Raw genomic sequence first — 24131 nt, 5'->3', positions numbered from 1 at the left:
GGAGATACAATTTGATATAATCAATTGGTTAGTTTAAATGTCACTTCACTAACAAATCATGAGAAAAGTTCAGAATATTCTTATCTATCAGGTGCAGATTTTCACTCAATAGGATAGAGTAAAAGGATTTTTGCTCAAATCTGAGGATTTAATTGCATCTTAAATGTGTCATATGTCAAGATGAAAATTTTTAAATAGCAAGTTTTCTGAAACCTTTGTCTATTATTTCTGGTCTGAGAAGCAATATGATCTTTTTATTAGCCTTAAATACCATACGTCTGTGAATGTCTGCGAATTCTAGCTTTCTCTATTCTAATTGATTACCCCAAATCTCCCATAACGAATCCTATAACCTGCAAAGAAATTACTGTTCTGTATTTTTGCAATGAGGTTATAATTTGCTTCAATATTTTGTGAGTTTGGTTAGAGAACTGAATCCATCCAATACCAAGAAACCCTGGCAGAAGAGATTTGAGGAGGCTGAACTCCTTTCAAGAAAATAATTACCCAGAAACAAAGCTTTTGCGACTCCATTTAAATAGGGCATCTCACCGAAATGTCATCCAGCCTCTTTGGCAGATTAGTGAGGAGTTTATTACTAAATCTCTGTCTAATAAACGTGCAGTTGACTCTGGAGGAGCTGCTTGTTATAATACTGGCGGCAGGAAATGGAGGGAATGTCACAGTTAAAGACACAAATTTTCCCTGTAATATATTCGAATGGAAACCTCTGAATCCAATACTACATGGGCATATCTAATAAATTCACAATATTTCAGTCTCAACAGCCTTCACCGGTTAGTTTTAAAGATTTATGTGGTAAAAAATTACTCAGTGATGAATATGGTTTATTCTGTGCAGTATTGGAGGTATAAGGAATTAAACTACCGTCTTTAACAGTGAATTTATTATTACCTCTGTCAAAAGACGAAGCCTTTAACAGCATTTGTTATAAATTCACTGCAAAATAAATGGCTGGAATTTTTTACACAGGAGTTTGTAAAGCATCGGGCGATTCTGAGCATTAACCTAACGCTGCCATGGCTTATGTGGTTCTAGGTAAACATTTCTGTCTGGGCCTTGTAGTTAATTATCTGGTGTGGGACTTTCCACCTGACTGAAGTGTGTGTGTGTGTGTGTGTGTGTGTGTGTGTGTGTGTGTGTGTGTTTTGAAAGCGAAGGGTCCTGCCCGGGACAACAGTTTAGCAATGAGATTAAGGAGGAAAATTCTAATCGTATTCTCTTTTTTAAAAACGAGTTAGGATTTGCAGGACAGGGTTGATGTGCAATAAGGCCCCTTGTTAGCAGGTTTACATGTATGCATATGCACACACGCATAAACACCCTCTCCCTTTTGTCCTCTCTTGGAATGGGTGTCCCCTCATTTATAAAAATTACCTGGAAGGAATGAGGCTGCCAGGGTTTGTTCTAGACGATTGGTTCCTGTCTGGGGGAAAGGAATGGCCTCTACTGAATTTGACCGGTGTATGACCGTTGCCTTCCAGCTGACCCCAAATCCCATTCCCATCCTCCTAACTCTATAGCCTCCCATAGGGGTTATTAATGAGAGAAAACACCATCATCATCATCTTCTTCTTCATCACAACACAGTGTTGACCTGCTTGTTAACATGAAATGGGGTGGTGGGGACAGCTTCTGCTTCTCTCCTGTACCATCATAAATAAGAAAAGATATTTTCTGATGGTACCCCCCTGCCTGCCCCCTTCGGTTAGGTCAGAGGTGAATAATAGCTCTTTGACAGGCATTGATCAGTTTGATCACACTGTTTGGGCAGTCTGTGCCCCAGGCCTATATCCTCCCTACTTGCTACCCCCAAATTACCTCCCAAATAACCCCACCCATCCCCCACTCAGCTAAGCAGAGGGTATGATGCCTGAGGAAGTCCTAAATGGACACTAGATGTCACCAAACACCTCCTTTCCCTCAGAGTCCTGAAATTAAAAAAAAAAAAAAAAGAAAAGAAATCTTTCATTTAAAGCAATTGAAGGAATTAACTTAGCTGTTTTTATGAGGGTTGTTGTCACATTCAACTAAGCACACTTAAAGGAGAAAGTATTGCTGCATTTAGACAATTTTTATAACAAAATCTCTTTTGGAGAGGATGGGGTCCAGGCAGAGGAAAGGTCTACATTCTTAAGTGGTCCTTTGAGGGAGTACATGGAAAAAATTGAGTTTTAAAAATGTTAACGTGGTCCAGGTGAGCTGCGACAGCCCTGCTGCATTCAGATGACTAGATGCTGGGTTTGGAGCCATGATCCAGCCTGAGTTTAAGGAGCTCCATCCCAGATCACAAAGTGTGTCCATCCTTGTCCATATAAGGCCCATGGCCATCTGACCCCTTCATGTGGGCCCTGTTAAACTTGACCTTGTCTAAAAAATTCCCTGTTTCTATTAGCAGAGAAAGCTTGGCGTGTTTGGACCACGTGAATACCTTTCTTCCCCAGCTAAGCCAGAATGTAAGTATCAGTTTTACGTAGTGCCCAACTTGTTGCTCCAAGACTGATTTCCATGGAAATAAGACCCTGGATAAGGCCTTAGAGGAGCTTTCAAGACCAACTCATGAAGCACACCAGCCAAGCCCAAGAGGTAACCCCTCCTGGCTCAGTTTATTTTAAACTCATGTAGGGACCTCTTTTCCTTTCTAGTAATTGAGAGTTTCTCTCTTTAATTTGCCTTTATCTATTGGACAGCTCATGTTACCATCACAAATTACTTTTGGAACATGAACCTTATTTTTCAAATGGGCATTCACATACGAGTGATCTCAAATAATGGAAGAAGCACTTTTATTATTTAGAAGGAATGGTTCCCCAGTAAAAGACCTTGGAACTAAGTCAGGGTCACTACCCTGAAAGCTGGGTCTCGTGACTGGTCTTATCCAAATAGAGGCTTCTTACCTTTCTTTCTCCTCCTTATATAACAAGTGACCATAGTGGTGCTGATTCAGGTCCACAGAAGGGCCTTATGATCCTCAGATGAAAGGAACTAAGCCAGGGCACGGTGTTATCGCACGGAGGGTGATTCAGCACCTGCCCTGTCATGCCTGGTGCCCAGGCTGAATGGATTTTTGGAGTACACCTGTTGTTGAACCCCTGCCAAGTACTGATGGCCACTAACCCCCAAATCACTTTTCCCCGCTGTTGATGTTTGGAATGTCAGACAGGACCGAGCAGCAGCCGGCGTGTATTTCAAACACAGCAGATGGATTTTTATATTAGCTCCTATTTCATGTTCAGGCAGAGCGACCGCCTCACTAAAACCGCAGCCTCGGTGCTGCCGAGTTTGCTTCTGTGAGATTAATTCTGTGAAATTAATTGGGACAAGATTGAAAAGGAAATTAAAATGCAGCTGAGTGAACAGGCCTTTCAAACACCTTTTTCCTGCTCTATTCGAACTTGAATTCTGCGGTGGTCGCTGGCATCGTGGGAAGTAATTTACTGAGAGGCAGGCTCTCAGGAGCCATCGGTTACATATGAAGAGACCGGCACCAGCGCCACAATCTGGAGCCACTGAAGAGCGCTAAACACCCCGCTGTGGCCTGAGCTGTGTCCTGGCTCCAGGGAGGAAGGGAAGTTCAGTCCCTTCCCAGAGAAGGCTGTTCAGAAAGAAATATCTGGGCCCAAAAGGAATGCAGGAACATTCACTGGAGGCTCAGATCTGCTTCATTATTAAAATTTCCCATTAATATATTTTAAGACCTCAATTGGAAATCAGTGAATTAAGTGGGCATGAAGCTGTGTGGGGCCTGAGGATTGCTTGGCCAGGTTGTGGGGAGGTCAGCAGGAGTGTTCCTGCTGACTGCTTGTTAGTTCCTATTCTGGAGCTTAGGTACACAGCTTTGGCATCTCCTGGAAGAGAACTTTGGAGACTATCAGATGTCAGTGATGAAATCTGTTGGACCAGTAAAAGCACAGTGACTTTCCACACAGTCTTCTACAATGGGTAGTTTTCTACATGAAGTGAGAGCCTACTGTGTCTCAGAACATCTCTATGAAGAGTTCTTGGCATGTGGACCATATTATTTTCTCTATGAATTCACCAATAATTTAGTAAACTCCTAGTATGTGCCCAACATGGGTCTAAAAGGTTTATTATTAGTAGAAGTTAGCAGAATATAATGCTAGTTTCCATTTCCTGGGTGCTGGGCTCTTCTTTACCCATATCTCTAGTGGAAGCCTCACTATGACCCTGTGAATAAAAATTATCCCACTTTTTACAGATGAGGAAATTGAGGATTAGCAAGGTTAAGTGACTTTCTCCAGGGTCACATAAATAAGGCATCTGTTGTTACTTGTTTCTCTGAGAACAGGACAGGCAATGGGCATTTGGTTAACTATGGGGTGCATCTTTCTTCAGGCAATCATCTCTGGAGAATTTTTTTCTCTGTCTCCCATTTTCTCTCTCTCCCCTCTCTCTCTCTCTCTCTCTCTCTCTCTTTTCTTTCCTTCTTTCCTCCTTCCTTCCTTTCTTTCATACCAGGGATTGAACCCTGGGGTGCTTCACCACTGATCCATAACCCCAGGCCTCTTTTTAGTTTTTATTTTGAGGCAGGCTCTTGTTAAGTTGCTTAGGGCTTCACTTCATTGCTGAGGCTGGATTTGAACTTGCAATGCTCCTGCCTCAGTCTCCCTAGTCACTAGGATTACAGGCATGCTGTGCCACTGTGCCTGACTTCTTTTTCTTTTTTGGGATAAATTCTTCTCTTTCTGGGATCACTCCTACCCAAAGGCAAGACTCAAAAATTCACCTGAGGTTGGGCCTAGGATTCTAGGATTCAAGGCTGGATCTTACTTGGGTGTCTATTGAGAAACAGCAAACAGGGGGTGGGGATATAGCTTAACGGTAGAGGACTTATCTAACATGCATGAGGGCTCCCCTGCCCGCAGAAAAAAAGGAAAAAACAAATAAAGAAGCAGCAGGAAGCAAGTAGGAGTCCTGGACTAAAATCTGCCATCCTCCCTTCCTCACTTCCTTGTCCACTTCCCTACCCAGGAGACTTTCTTCTTCCAGTCCAATCCTCTCTTCACAATATTCCTTTTATTCTGCAATCTGTATTTGGGGTAAAATTGGGAGTTCATAACCAACTTGATTCTAATGTATGAAATATGATATGTCAAGAGCTTTGTAATGTTTTGAACAACCAATAAAAAAAATATTCCTTTTATCAGACAAAGAGAGAGAGGAAATCAGATGCATCTATGAGATCTGAAGACAAAAGAACTAGTAGCTGAAACTTTTGTTGTGGTTTAATCTGAGTGAGTAATTGAAGCTAAGGCACATTTTTGTGTGGGGCTCCTGTAAGCGGTTTTACAGGGTCAGGCCCACTGTGTCCGAAGGGGAAATGTCTGAGGTACAGAAAACCTTCCATGTTGTCCAACACGATTTTCTCATTTCACAAATGAAGAAATGAATCCAGGTAAGCTGAGCCACATGGTTGCATCTTGTGCTTTCTTGGGGAAAAGGCTTCCCCAGGTTTCTAGACAGTGGGGCTTTGATGCTCAACAAAGGTGCTACTGGCTAAAGTGGGATGAATTTATGATCCATAGGAGAGACGATCCTAGAGTATTAACAACTGAACTTCTGAATAGAAAAATGGCTAGGGATGGTAGCAGAATGTTCTGCCTGAATTGGTTCATTTGTGCTTCTTAGAAGCAAAGAAATGGACTGGGTCGTCTTTTAAGGTTCCTTTTTGCCCAAGAACTCTGAGTCAGGTAGTAGAATCAAGGCAAATCCTATTTGAGATGCTCCCCAAACCAACATTAACTGGAAGGAACCTCTATGAGGGAAATTTTATTGTGTTCCTACCTTCTGGTTTCCTCTTCAGATAAGCAGAGATTAGCAACATGGGGAAGGGAGGATGGTACACCCTTGGGGTGGTGGTGGTGAGAAATATTAGGATGATTAGGGATCCAAATGGACTCAGAACCTTCCAGAAGAGAGGAGAAAGAAGCTGATAGAACCAGAGCAGTAAGGTATTTTCACTGAATTAAACTCTGACTTATTAGCTTTTAGTAATGGAGGAGGGGAAGAGAAGTCGGTTTAAAAAAAACATGTGGAGTTTGTTTCCCCCATGTTTCTTGGGAATTTCTTAAAAATACCATAGCCATGGTAACCTCAGACAGCTCTATATTGCAGGACAGGTCACTGCACAGCCCCTTCTAACTGGAGGAAAGGGACCCCCAGTGAGAAGCCATTAACAAAGGCAAAAGACATGCAAAACAAACAAAATAATCATGACTGAGAGAGAGGGCCAGCAGACAGTCTGGCTCTGTTCTCCCCCCCTCCTGCTGCAGGCACCTCCAGACAATGTAAACAGTTAATTTGTTCACCTGCAGGCTCTGGGCAAACAGAGGCCTGGTCACACCTGAGTGGATAACTCGATTACCCCTGTAATGCCAGCGTGGTAATGTACACAAATTCTATTACACGGTAAACCTTGCTTTCGGGCATTTGAAATACCAATCAGGCCAATGTCCACTCCCTTCTTTGCTTCCAATTTATTCTTGGTGTATTGGAGCTGCACCGAAATGGCACTAGGGTGGTGTTGAGTTAGGGATCCAGGAGAAATCACTAGAAGATTATGTTCTCACTCATCAGGGCCTGTAGGCCTCCTACTCTCCTGCAAAGGGTTAGCTCGAATTTAGTCCTTGTTTAAGAGGCCTGATTCACTGGAACCACTGAAAGATACCCCAGGTACAGATCTGGTCTGTTTCTCAAGGAGCTTATTGTATATTTCAAACCCCAGACAAGCCCTTGGCCTAGGTAGTAACATTCACAGAATAAAGATAAATGGTAAATGATGAGTTAACAACACAATGGGCTTTCAATTTTCCTTTACGAAATCCACATACTCAGCAATTAAAGAGCAAATTGTACCTATTTCAAAAGTATGTTTGTAGATATCGATTGGCTGCATAGAAAGAGAGACCTTTTTAATACTATCTTTAGGGACAGAACTTATTATCTTAGCCTGCTTATAGACCATGGGTGGTCTTTTACAAGGATGGATCCTCAAACTATAACCCATGAATTTGGAATCTTTACTTTAGTAAAGGATTGGCAATAATCCATCTTTTTTTTTTTAACCCTATTCCTTTCTGATCAACAATACCATTTGTGAGATGGTCAGCTGGGTCTATGGGTTAACTCTTGATTGAGGAAGAGAAGGGAGTTAGCTGGCCTTTGCAGGATTGGATTCACTATCTTGGCCTTATCAGCACTTGGTCAAACCAATTGAGCTAACTAGTTCTGACTCCTCCCCCCATAGGTAATTATATTATAGTCTCATTTATCTACAAATGAAATAAGAAGGCAGCTTACTTAGCCGGAATGTTTTCAATAGTATTATATAGTAATAAATTATGTACACAGCAATGACCTTTAAGTATCCCAGTCCTTGAAAAAGATCAGATTTCAATTGGCATAACTTTAAGGTTATGTTTACTTTATTGTATTTTGAAATTTGAAAATTGATCTCTAAATCTGAATTTTCAATTAAAATGTCCCCTGGCAATTATAAATAAATGGAAATTTATTCTGTGTGTGAGGGAGCCATGGAACTTATCCTGAAAAGTGTTATAACAGAATAATTCTGGTTGTGGTGACTACACCTTCAAGAGTGAAAAAATCAACTTTGGATCCAAGTTCCATACTCTATGTCCTTACCTTGCTCAGAATGCGAATGAGGTCACCCCGTTGGAAGGACAGTTCGTCTGGCTGTTCACCATAACAATCCCATAGTCCTTGGTAATAACTGGCATAGTCCACTGATCAAAGAGAAGAGAAATCAAAGTGAAAAGGACTCTGTCTTTTTCATGGAGCCACATTTTTGTTGCAAATGGAAACTAGGGTTCTGCTAGGGCCCCTAGGAAACCTAATATTCAGGGGGGTCTAGATGAAATACAGCCAAGCACTCAGCAGGAGCAAAGGATTATGGGAGAAGGAGATCATTAACTAACATTAAATATTTACAGATCACCCCTAGTAGGATGCTGTTCAACAATATGATAATATATTTATTTATTAATAAAAGAAAGTCAGGTAGGTAATTTTTCAGTTGGTTTGTAAATAAGCAGCATGAAGAAGTTTCCCTCCAGACTTTCTTGATCCGGGACATCTAAACAACCTAGCTCATCTCTTCATTATGCATTTGAAGGTACAAGTCTCTGACTCCTGCTATTCACAAGAGGCTGAATCAGCCAGCTGCTTCTGTATCACAGCTCACATTTTGGCCTCCTCTGTTACACGGGAGCTTCATCCTGGGCACTTTCCACCCAGGTACTATATGAGGTAATCACCAATAAATACTAAAACAAATAGCCCAGTCCTTAAGTGGAACCATGGGGGTGTCTCATCTATTACAACTAAATTCTGGGTGGGCTGGCCCTTTTCCAGCATCTCATTTGTAGACCCTGAACATGTCTGCCAAGATTTATCTGCAAGCCCCCAGGGGAACAGAAACCAAAGTGATCTGCATTAAAAATGAAAGCAACTGAAGATGACAAACCAAGCTTTAGAAGCACTGGAGAGATTTACTGGGCTTCTCAGCAAGACTCATTGGCAATGATGCCACAGGACAGCCATCGATTCTTAACAATGAAGAATTTGTATTGATCCTCTTCTACCCGGAAAGGTTAAACACTAGAGTACAAAGTGGGAGAGAATCTGGGGATTTGAATGGCAGGAGAGCTAATGCCCACTAGACCAAGGATGCTCCCTGTTCCTGAGGACTCTCTGTATGAGATCTGTGAGCCAAGCACCTCCCAGAGGTGAAATCTGATTGATGGGATTCAGGAGTCCTGTGTTCTAATTAAATTGTATGTGTTTTTTTTGGGATTCTATTCTACCAATTTCCACCTTTCCTTTCATTTGTTTGGACCCTTCTATGAGCAGTAATGGTATTGGTTGCTGAGAATGGGAATAGATGAGGGCAAGAAGGTGGATGGGGGCACAGGAGCCCAGCTATATTTGCTTTTTTCTGCTTGTTCCTAACTTATGAACAATTCAAACATTGCATAGGGAAACAAAATCTCTACATGTCTCTGGGTAAGAACTTTAGTAGGAATCTTAAAGTGCACAAAAACAGAGGAGGGATAGAGCTATTAGTTAAGACTCAGATATTTCAAACAGAAGTAAAAATGTCAATCATAGAGGAACTTAGGCATTTTTTTTTTTGTTTTACACAGAAAATTGTTTGTATATGCAGTAGACAATAGAGGGCAGCAAACAAAATAACTACAGTGAAAACATTCTGCCATGGAGTTAAGAATATATTTTAAAGAAAAATAAGTTGGGAGAAAAAAGCTAACTATTGAAAAGACAAAGCATATATTTTTAGGGATATCAGTGCATGAAACAGTAGAGAAATATCACTAGCTGAAAAGTGTTTTCTAGAGGATATATTATGCCTTTGCAGTTGTTACAGAGCTGATAAATCATCCCAAGATTTTGACTAAATTTAGGAATGAGAATTATATTAACATCAATATTCTTCATGGATTTATATATGGTAGAGAAAATCCTTCTTTTTGTTTTGTTTTGTTTTGTTTTTGTTTTTGGTACCAGGGATTTAACCCAGGGGCACTTCACTATTGAGCTACATCCCAAGACCTTTTTTATATTTCATTTAGAGTCAGGATCTTTCTAAGTTGCTTAGGGCCTCACTAATTTGCTGAGGCTGGCTTCGAACTTGTGATCCTCCTGCCTCAGCCTCCTAAACCTGGTGAGAAAAATCATCTTTATAAAAATAGATTTTCAAAACCTAACTTGATATTTCTGAATGGTATGAAGACTGACAAAGTTAATAAGGGTTTTTCTGGCCTACCAGAGGGTCCCTTTGAGGTACTGTTCCCCATAATGTGCCTGGATGTGGGACAGCTTCTAAAATGATAAATACCATCTTTTTCTTTTTTTTTATTTTTTAGTTCTCGGCAGACACAACATCTTTGTTGGTATGTGGTGCTGAGGATCGAACCCGGGCCGCATGCATGCCAGGCTAGCGCGCTACCGCTTGAGCCACATCCCCAGCCCTTGTTTTTGTTTTTGGTATTGGGAATTGAACTCAGGGGCACTCAACCACTGAGCCACATCCCCAGCTCTATTCAGAGACAGGGTCTCACTGAGTTGCTCAGTGCCTCACTTTTGCTGAGGCTGGTTTTGAACTTTCGATCCTCCTGCCTCAGCCTCCCAAGTCCTGGAATTACAGGCGTGCACCACCGCACCCGCCACCTTTGGTTTTTATATATAAGTGACTTGACGTTGGGCATATGGAGACCTGAGAAAAATACCTGAAAAAAGACTTATGCTGAAAGCATAAATCACAGGGAAAGCAGGAAGCTAGGAGGAAAACAGAAGCCTTCCAGGAAAAACTAAAGATAAAAAAGGACTTTGGAGTTCCAGAATCCAGAGATAGTATAGACTAGTCCAAGAATAATCAGAACTAGACCCATTTTATGATAGCTCTGAAAAACAGGCAGAATGAAGGGCTAAAGGGAGAAAATATTGAACTTACTGGCTAGTAGTATTCTGGATTTAGAAGTTAAGTAAGGAATGATTCTTTATCTGGGCAAGACTGGATTCTGTATTGCAGACTCCCTATTTAACACGATTTTTTTTTTTTTTTTTGGTACTAGGGATTGAACCCAGGGGACTTAACCATTGAGCCACATCCTTAGCCCTATTTATTTATTATTATTTTTTAAAAAAAATATTTATTTTTTAGTTGTAGGTGGACACAATAACCTTTATTTTATTTATATGCGGTTTTGAGGCTCGAACCCAGTGCCTCATGTGTGCTAGGCAAGCAGTTCAGCCACTGAGCCATAACCCCAGCCCTATTTATTTATTTTTTTGAGACAGGGTCTCACTAAGTTGCTCAGGACCTCACTAAGTTGCCGAGGCTGGCTCTGAACTCATGATCCTCCTGCCTCAAAGTGTGTTTCTGGGATTAGAGGCCACCCTTCCCGGCAACACATATAGGGATTTACATTTATGTGTATATGTGTGCAACTTCACAATTCATTCCTCAGCATCCAACAATCATGTGCACGACACCTGCAAAATGCCAGGGACTGTGCTGGACACAAGGAATTCCATACTGACCACACATGGTTCTTGCTTCCAAGGCTGCCATCTAGTAGGGGAGGCACCATGGGACAAATAGTGTAAATATTTATTTATTTATGATTGCAATGTATCTGTGAAAAAGTTGAGAATACTATGTATAATAGGGAGTTTGCCATAGTCTGAGGGGGTCAAGGAAGGCTTCTCTGAGGCTTCAGCTGCATTGGAAAACCCAACCTAGGGGGTGTTACTTTCTGACCTTGAAAGGGGAAGAGGTGAGGTCGAGGGGGGATTCATTCCTGAAGCCTGCAGTCAAAAAGGGCTTGAAGGTCCAAAAGCCTGCCGGGTTAGTTCAGGTTTGCCCTAACCTTGTCCAGATTATCCTACAAACAGGTGAATGCACGTGGACACTTTGACTTCTTCAGAGCAGTGAAAGGAATTGAGAGCTCAGGAGCTTGGCTCCCCTCTGTGGGTTGTGTTTAGGTTTCTTTAGGTTTATACTACTCTGGCAGCAGCCTGAGATCAGAAATGGTGCAGTATTCTGACCATTTAATTAATTCAAAACATCCTCATTCTCATTTTGAGGACATTATTCCATCTAATTATTTTTTTTTTCCAGTCTGTCCATTTGGAATGAAAAACAAAAGAATAAAGCTTAATGCCAGCATTTCTCAATGTCTCTCCAAAAAACGTAACTCTGCACTAAATAAAGCCTGGTAATTCAAAAGCAAAGCACTAATATATTCAGCATAAAACAGACAGAGGACCTAGAGCAATAATGACACCACTAATAACTAAAACAGTTATAACAATTAACAACAATTACAATGATAGAGAAGCTAATGGGTATGATCACTGCATTTAAATTGCCAGCAAAGCTGAGAAGGACTTTCTCTAGAGGAAAAAAAAAAGTGTGCATGTCTGTTGGGGGGAGCATCTTGTTTTCTTTATCTCATGTAAAGGAAGCTGAGTTCCAAGCAGACAAATTGTCATTGGAAGATCAGAAGAAGACCAGGTTAAAAAAGAAATAGTATTGTAGCTGGGCTTGGTGGTGCACACCTGTAATCCCAGTAGCTTGGGAGACTGAGGCAGAAGGAATGCAAGTTCAAGGTCAGTCTCAGCAATTTAGCAAGATCCTAAGCAATTTAGTGAGGCCTTGACTCATAATTTAAATAAACAAACAAACAAACAATCAAATAAATAAATAAAAAGGGCTGGGGATATGACCCTGAGTTCAATCCCTAGTACTCCCCACCCACAAAAAAAAAAAAAAAAAAAGAAAAAGAATTGTTTTCCTCTTTTTCAGGTATTTATTGCATGGCATTTGTCACTACAGGCCAAGTTCTCTGTAACCAGTAATAGTCATTTCTTCAATTACTGAGTCCAAATTGGTGCTATTGTTAACAGAATCCATGAAAATTAAACGTCAGAATGTGCAAAGTTCTAGGGTCAAAGGGCCTGGACACCTCTCTGCCTTTCCCCTTCTTTAGGGATAGCAGAACCGGGCAGTGTTCCTTCAAGGGTTCAGCTTTTGTTTAGGAAACGTTTTGGGTAGCTCCAGAATTCAAGCTGTGACTGGGCAAAAGAGACTGAAGTCAGGTCAGCACGTTGTATACATTTTCTTAAGGGGTAAAAGACTGTGTCAATGAGACCTGGCACTGGGTACACCATTTAAATTATGGAAAAGAGAGGGAAAACTGAGAGGAAGATGAAAGCTAATCCTATCAGAGCATGGCACAATGAGGCTTGGACAAAAAAAGCCAAAGCAGAGATTCACTGAAGCTATTGGAAATGTTCTCCAGCCCAGGCCAGAAAGACCATTTTGTTCTGTTCATTCCCATAGACTCTGATATTTTATTAACTATTTTAGAAGGAAGGTATGGAATCTCCATTGACTGTGGCACCAGAGCAGGAAGTTTCTCTTTGGAAGTGAGGAACGCTCATAGATCCTTGATTTTTTAACCTCATATGCTCCTTTTATGGGGTCAAAATTTTAGCTGGTTGAAGCTCAATTCATGGTTGGTGTTAAAAAATGGATTTTAGGCTAGGTGCAGTGGCGCACACTTGTCTTCCAAGTGGCTCAGGAGGCTGAGGCAGGAGGATTGCGAGTTCAAAGTCAGCCTCAGCAACTTAGTGAGGCCTTAAGCAACTCAGTGAGACTCTGTCTCTAAATAAAATACAAAAAAGGGCTGGAGATGTGGCTCAGTGGCCGAGTGCCCCTGAGTTCAACTCAATTACCAAAAAAAAAAAAAAAAAAAAAAATCAACAGCAACAACAAAATGATCTTAAAGGTAAGACCTGCAAGGGCCTGCATCTTTGTTTCTTTGGGCAGCAATTCTCCACAGGTGAATGTATAAGTGGGTCCTCAGAGGGCCTCCCAGATAAAATTCTTATAGGCAACCATTTTCTGCCTTCCTGAAATTACTGAATGCTTAAAAGACCATAATAGTGGTCTTCAGATTGTCCATAATTTCAGAGGAAAAATGATACCTTGGTCAGGGATTTGAGGTATCTAAGGATGATTTCCATAGCTGCTTTTTAGTTGACATGGTACAAACAGCATGGAGTGAGTTTTATTTCTGGTTACCTTGATATAACCTCTTCATGATAAGGAAGGGAGATAAGCTCTCATCACCCAGATCCTTCGTGTTACACTGTTTGGCTGATGGGCTGGAATTTACTGAAAATCTGAGGTGTTGAAGAGTCACTCATTAAAATAACCCTGTTACTAACAGTCATGCTGTAAACCGAGCTCTTTATAGATTGAACAATCAATACTACAAGGCTGTGATAGATTTTCTAGGTAACAGAATAAAATAAAAGAAATTGCATCTTACAGGGTCATTAACACTCAATAAGGATAAACTGAATTCCTTCCCTCCTCCCCACTCTGATAAGATCTAGGCCTTGAAATGTTAGCAGTTCCATCAGCAAAAAGCATAGCATCCTAGGAACAGGATCCGTGGGATGGCAGAGAAAAGTACTTGGATTTTAAAGATAATCCTGCTAGTCATAGTTTCTTTTAGGTGAAAAGGAAGAAGGGGCAGGCCAATTTGCTTAAAATGTTTTTATCCCTCTCCAAAAGGTGAATAACACCTGAGAAAAACTAAATGAAGAAAACTTACGTAGCATGTGTACGACCTAAGAATTCAGCCTGGCCCAGAGCTCTCTCTGCCTTTTAAATGCCTTGGTGGAGGCTGCCTGCCTTTCCCCCAGACCTCTCTGTCTTATTGTTATAAAACTCAGGGATGACATCTGGATGTTACATATTTGTTGCTCTGTTTCTATAGCTCCTTTGGAGAAAAGGCACTCTATAAATTCAATAAATAAATAAGTAAACACAAATAATAAAAATTCCTGCCTCAGATTCTGCAGAGAGAGCGAAAAGTCCTCCTGTTTTTTAATCACTAAGTCACTAATCATTATAACTGGTGGGAAGCGTAAACCATAGAAACATATTTAGAGCTTGCTATACTTTAACAACACCTATTGGAGGCAGAAAGCATGAGGAACAAAAGGGTCTTCTTCTTCTTCTTCTTTTTTAAAAATCTACTTGAATTATACCTGTTGGAACAATTAAGAAATAAATCTTCCTTTCACCTTCCAGATAGAGCCTTAGAGAGAGCCAGGTGTAAGAAGGAAATGAGGGCTGGAATTGTGGCTCAGTGGCAGAGCACTTGCCTCACATGTATGAGGCACTGGGTTCGATCCTCAGCACCATATAAAAATAAAATAAATAAAATAAAGGTATTGTGTCCATCTCCAACTAAAAAAAATATTTAAAAGAAGAAGAAGGAAATGAGATGGTGGAGGAGTCTGAAATTGAATTTTAGATTTTGCCAGAAGACTGTTGGTTCCTGATGGAGTTTAATATAATGCTGATCATAGGAAGCTTACAGTTATTCTGCCCAAGTGGTCCATACTGAGTGTTTCTTTTCCACTTTTGGTGATGGAAGTTGGTTGAGAAAAGACTTATATGGGACATGGGTTGGTCAGAACAGATTTTCTGTTGGAATTCTGTACAGCAAGTAGAAAACAGTGAATGGATTTAATTTCATGTGTCAATTATCACAAGCTACATCTCCTGCCCTTTTTTAAAATTTTGAGACAGGGTCTTGCTAACTTGCTAAGTCTGGGCTTGAACTTGAGATCCTCCTGTCTCAGCCTCCAGAGTAGCTGTGATTGCAGGTAGGTGCCAGCTTCACACACATCCTTTTAAAGATTCACTTCCTATAGAAAATTAAAAAGGGGACTTTCCTGATGGATAAGAAAGGGAAGATGAGGCAGAAGGGAAGGAGAAAAGAGGAGAATTGGAAAAAGGTAAGATCAGAGAAATGGAGAGGGAGCAGGGAGGGAAAAAGAAAGAACTCTGAAGCTTAAAATTTTCCTAGACTCTAAGAAAAAAAATCAGCTAGTATATAAATCAGTCCCGATTCGGGCTCTGCTGATGGAACGAATGTCCTTGAGGTGGCCCTGGCAACATGTAGCATTCCTTTACTGACAATGAAGGAATAGGTCCTTGGTCCACTTAGAGAGGCTTCCAGGGGCACCTGACCTTAGGAGGGATGGGCTCACTAACAGCCTGAAGCATGGTTAACAGTCTGGGATGAATAAGATGTAATTTTGTATTCAACAAACCTGTTACATATTCATTTCCAAAAGTGCCTGGAATCAAACCAGGCCATCAGAAGTCAGCCTCACCAGGCAATTCTATCCTTCACCCCATGTTCACTTTTCAGATCTGACACATTTCCATTCCCCTCTGAACTTGCAATCTCTGGGCCTCTCAGAGAAGAGACATTTCCATTCTTTCCATTCTCAATCCCGTGATCTCTTAGAGATGAGGCAATTCTATTTTCACTGTACTGATTTAAGAAATACTGATAGGAAAAAATAAATATCTGGTTTGGCTTCCCACCCTGTCTCGGATAAATCTTAGTGGTTCTGGGAACATTAATTAAAGTGAATGGGTGGCTGTTTTTCAAGTTAAGGTATATCCCTGTCTGATCATTTTATTTGGGGCTTCTGGGGTCATATACTCTATTCAGTATCCTATTAATTAGTGAGTCCAGGCTGGAACATCCTTCCCCACGCTGTGCATCTATGAGCCCTTATACCTCCTTTTTGCCGAGTGCCACGTTCATCCTCTTCCAGATCGTGCTCTTCATCTGAGGGGACAAACGATCAGCATTAGTGGTCAGTAGGGCACAGTCTCATGCTCTTTATACTGAGGGGGTTGCATTTCTCTGAGTCCATCATGCTTTCTTGTTTAAGGAAAGTTTAATTACTATGTTCTCTTTTTCTTTTGAAAAAGCTTTCTCACCTTCAAACAGGCTCTGTCCTCTTTCCCTATCCTTCCATCTCTTCACAAACATTTTGAAGTGCTTACTATGTGCAAGGTGCTGGATTAGGAACTGGGGGCAAGCAACAGATGAGACTGTTGGGGTCCCTGCCCTTGTGCTGTCTATAATCCTGGGGGTTATTGACTGCTACTACTAGAATCTAATCCTTTCCCCTCAAACTCCATTTCTCCTTTCTTTCTGGAATTCTCTTCCATATTTATTATCTCCATGCAAGCATCTGGCTTGGTTTTAGGCCCTCCAGAGTTAGGAAGTGGGGTGTGTGTATGTCTCTCTGTGTGTGCATCTGTGTGTGTGTTTGTGTGTGTGTGTGAGAGAGAGAGAGAGAGAGAGAAAGAGAGAGAGTTTGGAAGTGGGTGTTTAAACCCTTTGTGATTAATTAGTTCTTAATGTATCTATGTTTGTTCAGCTGTAGTGGAGGCTGGTCATGTACATAATTTTATGTTTCTAGTACTTGGGGCTTGTAGTTATTTTTTACAGTTTTTATTCAGCCTGCCTTATTCATTAGAGTATAAGCTCCTGAGGGCAGTTGGAATGGTCTTTTAATTAGTTTCTGTAGATTCCCAATGGATTCTAAGTCAATGATAGTGTCTAACTCCAGTCAAGTGTTTATATGGCCAAAGTCACAACATGATTGGCCTGAGTTTCTAACCCTCATTAACCTGTTTTGTCTCAGGCTTCATACTACTTGATAAAACAGGAACTGGGCCTTTATAAGGAAAGTAAACATGCCAGAATTACATTTAGTTATTTTATAGGTGGTGCAAAATAAACAAAAATGCACTTGCTGTTCTTTTATCCCCCAATCCCCCACTCCCGGTCCTTGTGGGTGCGCATGCGTGTACATAATGATAGCAAGGGCATGGTAAGCTGAATATTCGGTTTCTCCTGGCTGCCTCCCCCTTCCTTTCTCTTTCTAGGTCTTCTGGCACTTGCTTCTCTTGCTTCTCCACAGTTATGCCACTAAATGGAAACTTTGAGGGGACGACCTGAGGACATTCCCTTTTATTTATTTTTTAAATGTGAGGTTTAGAGTTCTGTTATGTCAGACTGGTTGGGGAGAGATTATAAGTTCAAAGGTGAGAAGAAACAGCCTAAAATATGTTAGAATATTAAAAAATAACTGACTTAGGGCTGGAGATGTGGCTCAGCGGTAGCGCGCTCGCCTGGCATGCGTGCGGCCCGGGTTCGATCCTCAGCACCACATACCAACAAAGATGTTGTGTCTGCCGAGAACTAAAAAATAAATATTAAAAATTCTCTCTCTCTCTATCTCTCTCTCTCTCCTCTCTCACTCTCTCTTAAAAAAAAAATAACTGACTTAATGTGAAAAATGATATTGTGACTCACAAAAATAAAGAGATTGATACTCTGGGGAAGTAAGTCACCTGGTACCAAGATTTACACACACACACACACACACACACACACACACACACACTTGCCCTGGCCCTGAAGGATGCTATGGGGAAAGGAGCACTTTGATTAAAAAATTCTTTTGGGTCCAGCACCATGGATTTCCTCCTTTCCACCTGTAGTACTCCCCAGCCCTGCCTGGAGGAACAAAGATGTGAGATAATGGAAGAGCAAAATCAAATACAGGAAACAGATCACGCTGAAATAAATCACATTAAACATCATTCTTTGCACATTGTCTTCTCATTACTTTGTCCACTTCCTTCCTTCCTCTGGTACGATGCTTTCCCTTTTTGACACGGGGCTAATTTTACCGGATTAAGGACATTAGAGCAAGAGTTAGTACCTTCTATTTTAGAGACACCCAATAATTTGGACAGAGAGCAGCTCTTTTGCTGATATCAAACAACTCAATCACAAAGACCAATAATTTGCTGTGCTTAGGCACTTTTGCAGAGAGGGTTTATTCTACCTCTGCTGTCTGCACGCAGCTGTCTCTTCCTCCCAATTCTAATCAATGTAAATTGGGTCAGATCTCCGCTGTGAATTACAAATTGGATCCGAAGTTGGAGGGTCACCATGCCTGCTACTCCACCTCCTTCCCACCACCATTAGATGGGAAGCTACACCAAAGATCTTTTCTAAATAAATCAGACTTTATTGTAAAACTTGGCCACTGACGAGACATAACCTCATTAGCATTGATTTTAAAATAAATTATTGAAAGTGGCTTGCCTGCTCTTTGCATTTGTAAAAAAGGAGAATGTAAATGTATTTGCAATGATAAAAATGAAACGTAAAACTCGATTCCTTTATTCTTTCAGGCAACAGCACTTAATCTAGTCATGATACAAAAAAAATAAAAAAAAAATTGGGAAAAAATAGAATCTGTTCTGTGAAGTTCAATTCCAGACCAGATACTCTGGTTTCCCCTGCACCTTTGGAGTCACCTAGAAAGAAAGCTGACCAGGAGCTTATATATCATTCACCACCATTACTAGGCTCCACAGTGATGGATGTGCAGGGGGAAGCTCCAGTCCCCACATCTGTTCTATGTAGCATTGTCCTTCCTGGATGGCTGAAAGTGGGTCCAAGTCAAAAAACCTTGCAGTTGATGGAATAGCAGCTGTACCTCTGGTGTCTTTGGAAGACTGAGGATGGGGCACTGTGGTGTAGTGAAGGAAAGCACCTTCCACAGCTGGTTGTAGAAAGCACACCCCTCAACACCTTCTTGGCTTCAGAGGGCACCGTACAGAGAGGTGTGCCATTTATCTAGGACCCTTCTGTGAACCCAAACTGGTATCTCGCAAGCTCCAAAGACGAGACAACGGATTATATGGCAATAGGAAAAAACAAAACAAAACAAAAAACCCCCCAAGTCTTTCTGCTTGAAAATGGGGGTGAATTAGGTGGCTAAATTTCTCACTTTTGTTCATCTGTCAAGTGAGGCTTTATTTTAAAAGACTATTTTGAAAAATATTTTTTAGGCTAAAGAGCTCATTGAACTTCTTGATAAGAATATTATTAGGCATTTTAGCATTACATCTACTGAAATATATCTTCATTTAAGAGAGAATTAAAATTTATGTGCTAGCTCAACTTTAAACAGTAATAGATTATAATGGTCCTTGCTTCTAACAGGGCATATGGGACCCCAACCTTACATAGGTTTTAAACAAATTAACCTCTGAAGATTACTGCCCACTTATTACATTAAATGCTCTACTTGATTCCCAAATATCTCATCTCAATTGGGAAAACAGTTGAAGAAGATTCTGTTAACTGTGCGAACATGTAAGAGAACCATGGGGCATCGCAAATGAGCATCAGTATCCGGAGAGTCAATTTCAATCAACATTCTTGGCACTATGTCAGGGACACTAATGAGAGGCTGAGAAGAACAGGACACGGAATCCACCTAGGAGGGACAGAGAGGAGCCAGCTTCTCACGACACCTGGCTCCTTTCTGAAGTGCTCCTCTGATACCCCTCTGACATCGGCTAACACAATATCAGAAAGAATAACATTTAAAAAAGGACTAGCTCAGAAAGAGGGGAAATCATCTCTCCCCAACCAAGCAAAGTGACAAAAGCTCAAAAAATGGCAATTGTACCAATGTGCAACCAGATGTCAAGGTGCTCTGGTGACAGATGCAACAGAAATACAGAGAGACTGCAAGTGCAAAGGGGAAAAGCAGAAAAGTGGTTACAAATCACTTCATGATGTGCACAAGACATTGTTACTCATGGGCGCTGTTGCATCTCTTCAGATAATGTAGGAAAAACAAGAAAACTGGGGGAGGTGTTGTATGCTTCTAATTCCAGCAACTCAGGAGGCAACGCAGGAGGGTTGTGAGGTGCGAGACTTGCTTGAGCTACTTTTCTTTTTTAATATTTATTTTTTTTGTTCTAGGTGGACACAATATCTTTATTTATTTTTATGTGGTGCTGAGGATCGAACCCAGCGCCTTGCTCATGCCAGGCCAGCGCGCTACCACTTGAGCCAAATCCCCAGCCCCCAGCTTGAGCTACTTAATGAGACCCTGTCTCAAAATAAAAAAAAAAAAAAATAAAAAGGATTGGGGATGTAGCTCAGTAGTAGAGTGCTCCTGGGTTCAAACCCCAGTTCTTCAAAACAAAACAAAACACAAAACAACTCTTTGCCACTACGGCCTCCCCACTGCAAAAAAAAAAAAAAAAAAAAAAAAAAAAAATCAAGAGGCTAATAACACATGTGATTTTCTGTGGTGTATTAGGTTATCTGAACTGTTATCTCAAAATACTTGCATCCTATCTCTGTGGAATGGTTGTGTGTGTGTGTGCGCGCGCACATGTGGTTTGGGTGCTGGGGATTGAACTCGGGGACTTATGCCTGCTTGGCTCTACCATTGAGCCACATCCCCAGCCCAGTGTGGTCCTGATGTATAAGATATTAAACTCAATCTATGCTCACGGCAACACTTGGAATGGACTGAATTTAATTTCACAAATAATAACTGAGCACCTATTAACTGGGGATAAAGACATGAATACAAATCACTGTAATAAGAACTAAAAGCTTAATGTCAGTTGAGTATCTGGGAGGGTATCACCGAGCAGGATCCATTTGAGCAGAACGTGTAGGGTTTTATACGTTGAAATGGGCCCAGGCAGTCTAGGTAAAAGGAACAGCATGGTTCCAGCTGACCCTGGCCTATCAGCCCTTGTGGTTGGGGCTTGGTGTGCAGGGCATTGAGATAAACAGCCAGAAGTCTTGAAGGAGGCTGGTGACAGTGTCCACTCTTCATGAACTTTTGTCTTTTTTTTTTTTTTCTTGGGCTCTCTGACTATCACCATTCCTTCTTCCTATGGGTCTGGACAACTGTACAAGGGGAAAAATAATTCCACAGAATGTTTGTTTCCATTTGACTCTAATTAAAAAAAAAAACCAGTTATATGCTTTATTATAAAGCACTCTGGTTTCTGGGTCTATAATAACCCCCTGGGGCGCTGCGGGCAGCTTCAGAATGTGCATAGAAATTCTCAGGGAGGGCTCTTCGTTTTCCTTTCTGTTTGCTCTTATCTCTCTAGAGAACACAGCTTGATTCAGTTGCTTTTGTAGCCGTGACAAGGCCCCAGTTACAGGTACCTTCTTGGCTTCCAGTCTTGAGACCCCAGAAAAGAAACCTGATAAAAGCTGTCCTTTGATGGAATCTGGAATCAGGGAAATGGGCCTGTATTGGCCTGCAAAATAACTTCAGGGGATATAAGAAAGGGTTCAGAAAGTTTCCCATTTTCTATATATGGCTTTAGCATTTCTTTGAGGTAGCTCCCTGAAGTTTAATCTACTACAAATGAGATCCTAAAAATGAAAGGCCCCCATATGCTCAACATGGATGTTCAACAATCCCAGTGGATACCAACCTTGAAACAGTATTTTCCAGGATTAACATTTTTGTGGTCTGGCTGAAAACCTTGAGTGCTCTGGTTTTCCCTCTTGGGGAAAAGAATGCTAGTCATGTAGCAAATGCTAATTATTTCATGATTAATGTGATATAGTGCATTTAATTTGATGACCCATACATTATTTTGACCAGGAAAAAAAATTTTATTTTTATTGACTTGATATATATTCTGTACTCTTTTCTCTCTACTAGGAAGACCATATCAATGACACTCTGGAAGGATCTCACTTACATGGCTTTCCCCATAGACACAGTGAAGGCTCAAGGGGTTGGGGATGTGGTTCAGTGGGAAAGCACTTGCCTGGCATATATGAGGCCCTGAGTTCATTCCCTAGCACCACAAAGGAAAAAAAAAAAAAAAGGACAGGGAGGGCTTATGTAGGTCCCATTCCAAAGAAGAGAATTAGCAGAATCACCAAGGCTAAATATCCTTCACAAAGCACATTTACCTGTTATAATGAACTGAATGAGAGGCCCAAGTCATTTGACTATTGATGGGTATGCAATGTTAGCACAATCCGACGTTACCGTCCGCTATCCCTCCACCCAGCACCTGGCCTCGCAGTAAAAATGGGCCTGAGCAGAAGGTGCGCTCCACATTCCATCTGCTCGGGATTTTCAATTTCACCTGCTTCATACACATAGCTGCAAATGCCCAACTGGACTGTCTCAGGTCTGCTTGGTGAGGGCGGGGACCTAGCCATCCCCCAGCTTTTCAAGCCATAAAGCCTCTTTAAATACCACCAGATCGCTTTTTGGCCTTTTGGCCAAGATCAAGTGTAGTATCTGTTCTTATCAGTTTTAAATGCCACCAGGTTAATAGTAGCCAGCATTTACTGAGGACTCCCACATGCCAGGACTCTATGCTGAGGGCTTTACATATGTCAGTTCTAGACTTTTTCACCATATCCCTCTAGGACAGCAGCTATTGTTTTCCCCATTTTACAAGGGTGACAATTAGTGAGGGCAGGTAACTTGCCTGAGGCCTCACAGAGAACAGGCAGCAGCACAGATCCATCGTGACATTCAGCCAGCTTTGCACCTGTAGTGCCGTGCTGTTTCTCATATGCCTCTGCTCTGTAGGTGGTCTTATGAGATGGTGGCAGAGGGGAGACACTGCTAGGCCCCTCACCTTCCCTCTCAATTCCTCCAGGATTAGTGATGTGGCACATGCAAAACTCAAATCCATTTCCGAAGCAACAAGAGTGGAGTGGAAAGGAAGCTGGGTGATGGGATTGTGTGGCTGCAATATATACATGATAATTAAATGTCCACATATCCCATCTTCAATGCTGTCTTTCAGGACTCTGATGGATAGAGGCTTTTTGGAAAGAAACCATTGGCTGTACACATTGTCCTTTGGAAACATATGCAAGTTAATTGCTGTTTCGCTAACCTACAGAAAGAGGCCCAGGCTAAAGCTTTGTGGCTTTCCTCACTCCTAATGGACAGCAGTTGTGGACTCAGGGTTAGTGGTTAAGAGATGTAGACTAGTCTCCATGCCCTTGGGTCCACTCCAATACTCAACTGGTGAGAATTTTGGAGTAATGCCCCATAACTTGGCAGTGCCACAGTGACTGAGGGTAAGAGTTTAGGAGGCAGGAGAATCATGGCTGCTAAGAAGACAGTTATACATTCATTGCCCCCACCTAGGGTAAGTAGGGGATGAGCCCAAATTCATCTTATTTTCTGAGGCCTCTTTCCCTTTGCTCTCTTAGTTCTGCATCTCTGAGCCTCTTCCCTGGCTCCTTTGAGAACTATCCATGGTGCATAAAAGGCCCTTCCATTGTACCCCAGAAGGCTGAGTGGTTCAGGGAGGTTTTCCCAGAGCACTCTTCCACAGCTGTAACCCAAAGTGGAGTGTCACCTGGCCTTTTCCTGAGCCTGGGCAGGAGTGAGCAGAATGTGAGCTCACTAGGAAGATCCTGGCCAAGTTGGGGAGTGCATCTCCTTTTAGGGAGTGTTGTGAATTAGATCCATTTCTGCACCCTGCTGTTGCAATGGAGCAGGCTGTGAAAGGGAAGATTCTCAGAGGAGCTGTGTTTTAATGTAGCAATTTGATTCAATTTTCCACTCTATAAAATTACCCATCACTGCTCGTTGCTTTCTAACAGACACCTTCACTCTTAATTTAACAATCCTATCGAATTCTGCCAGGGAAATTGGAAAAATTTATCACCTGTGAAATTTTATTTTCCTTTGGTTGTATCTGTTTTTGTAAAACTTCATTAACGACGATGACTTGCTGAGGAAATTATCATTTTTTTTTTAACTTCAGACACAAGAAATGGCTCGACCTCAACCAAGATATCATTTGCATAATAAAACAC

At 41.4% G+C, this 24131-nt stretch overlaps 1 protein-coding gene and 1 pseudogene across 1 annotated transcript in view; one reads left to right on the top strand and one right to left on the bottom strand.

Annotated features, from left to right (window-relative positions):
* Window positions 1-24131, bottom strand: part of Skap1 (src kinase associated phosphoprotein 1) — a 281957-nt gene that overhangs the window by 14829 nt on the left and 242997 nt on the right. Inside the window, exon 10 of the mRNA XM_077801083.1 lies at window positions 7687-7787. Within this exon, the coding sequence (XP_077657209.1) occupies window positions 7687-7787 (101 nt within the window). The remainder of the gene's footprint in view (window positions 1-7686; window positions 7788-24131) is intronic.
* On the top strand, window positions 22549-22702 carry LOC113181556 (U2 spliceosomal RNA; annotated as a pseudogene).

This window comes from Urocitellus parryii, chromosome 7 (genome assembly GCF_045843805.1).
Source record: "Urocitellus parryii isolate mUroPar1 chromosome 7, mUroPar1.hap1, whole genome shotgun sequence".
NCBI classification, from domain to species: domain Eukaryota; kingdom Metazoa; phylum Chordata; class Mammalia; order Rodentia; family Sciuridae; genus Urocitellus; species Urocitellus parryii.
Note: the sequence above shows the minus strand (reverse complement) of the source record. Positions and strands in the feature narration are given on the sequence as shown.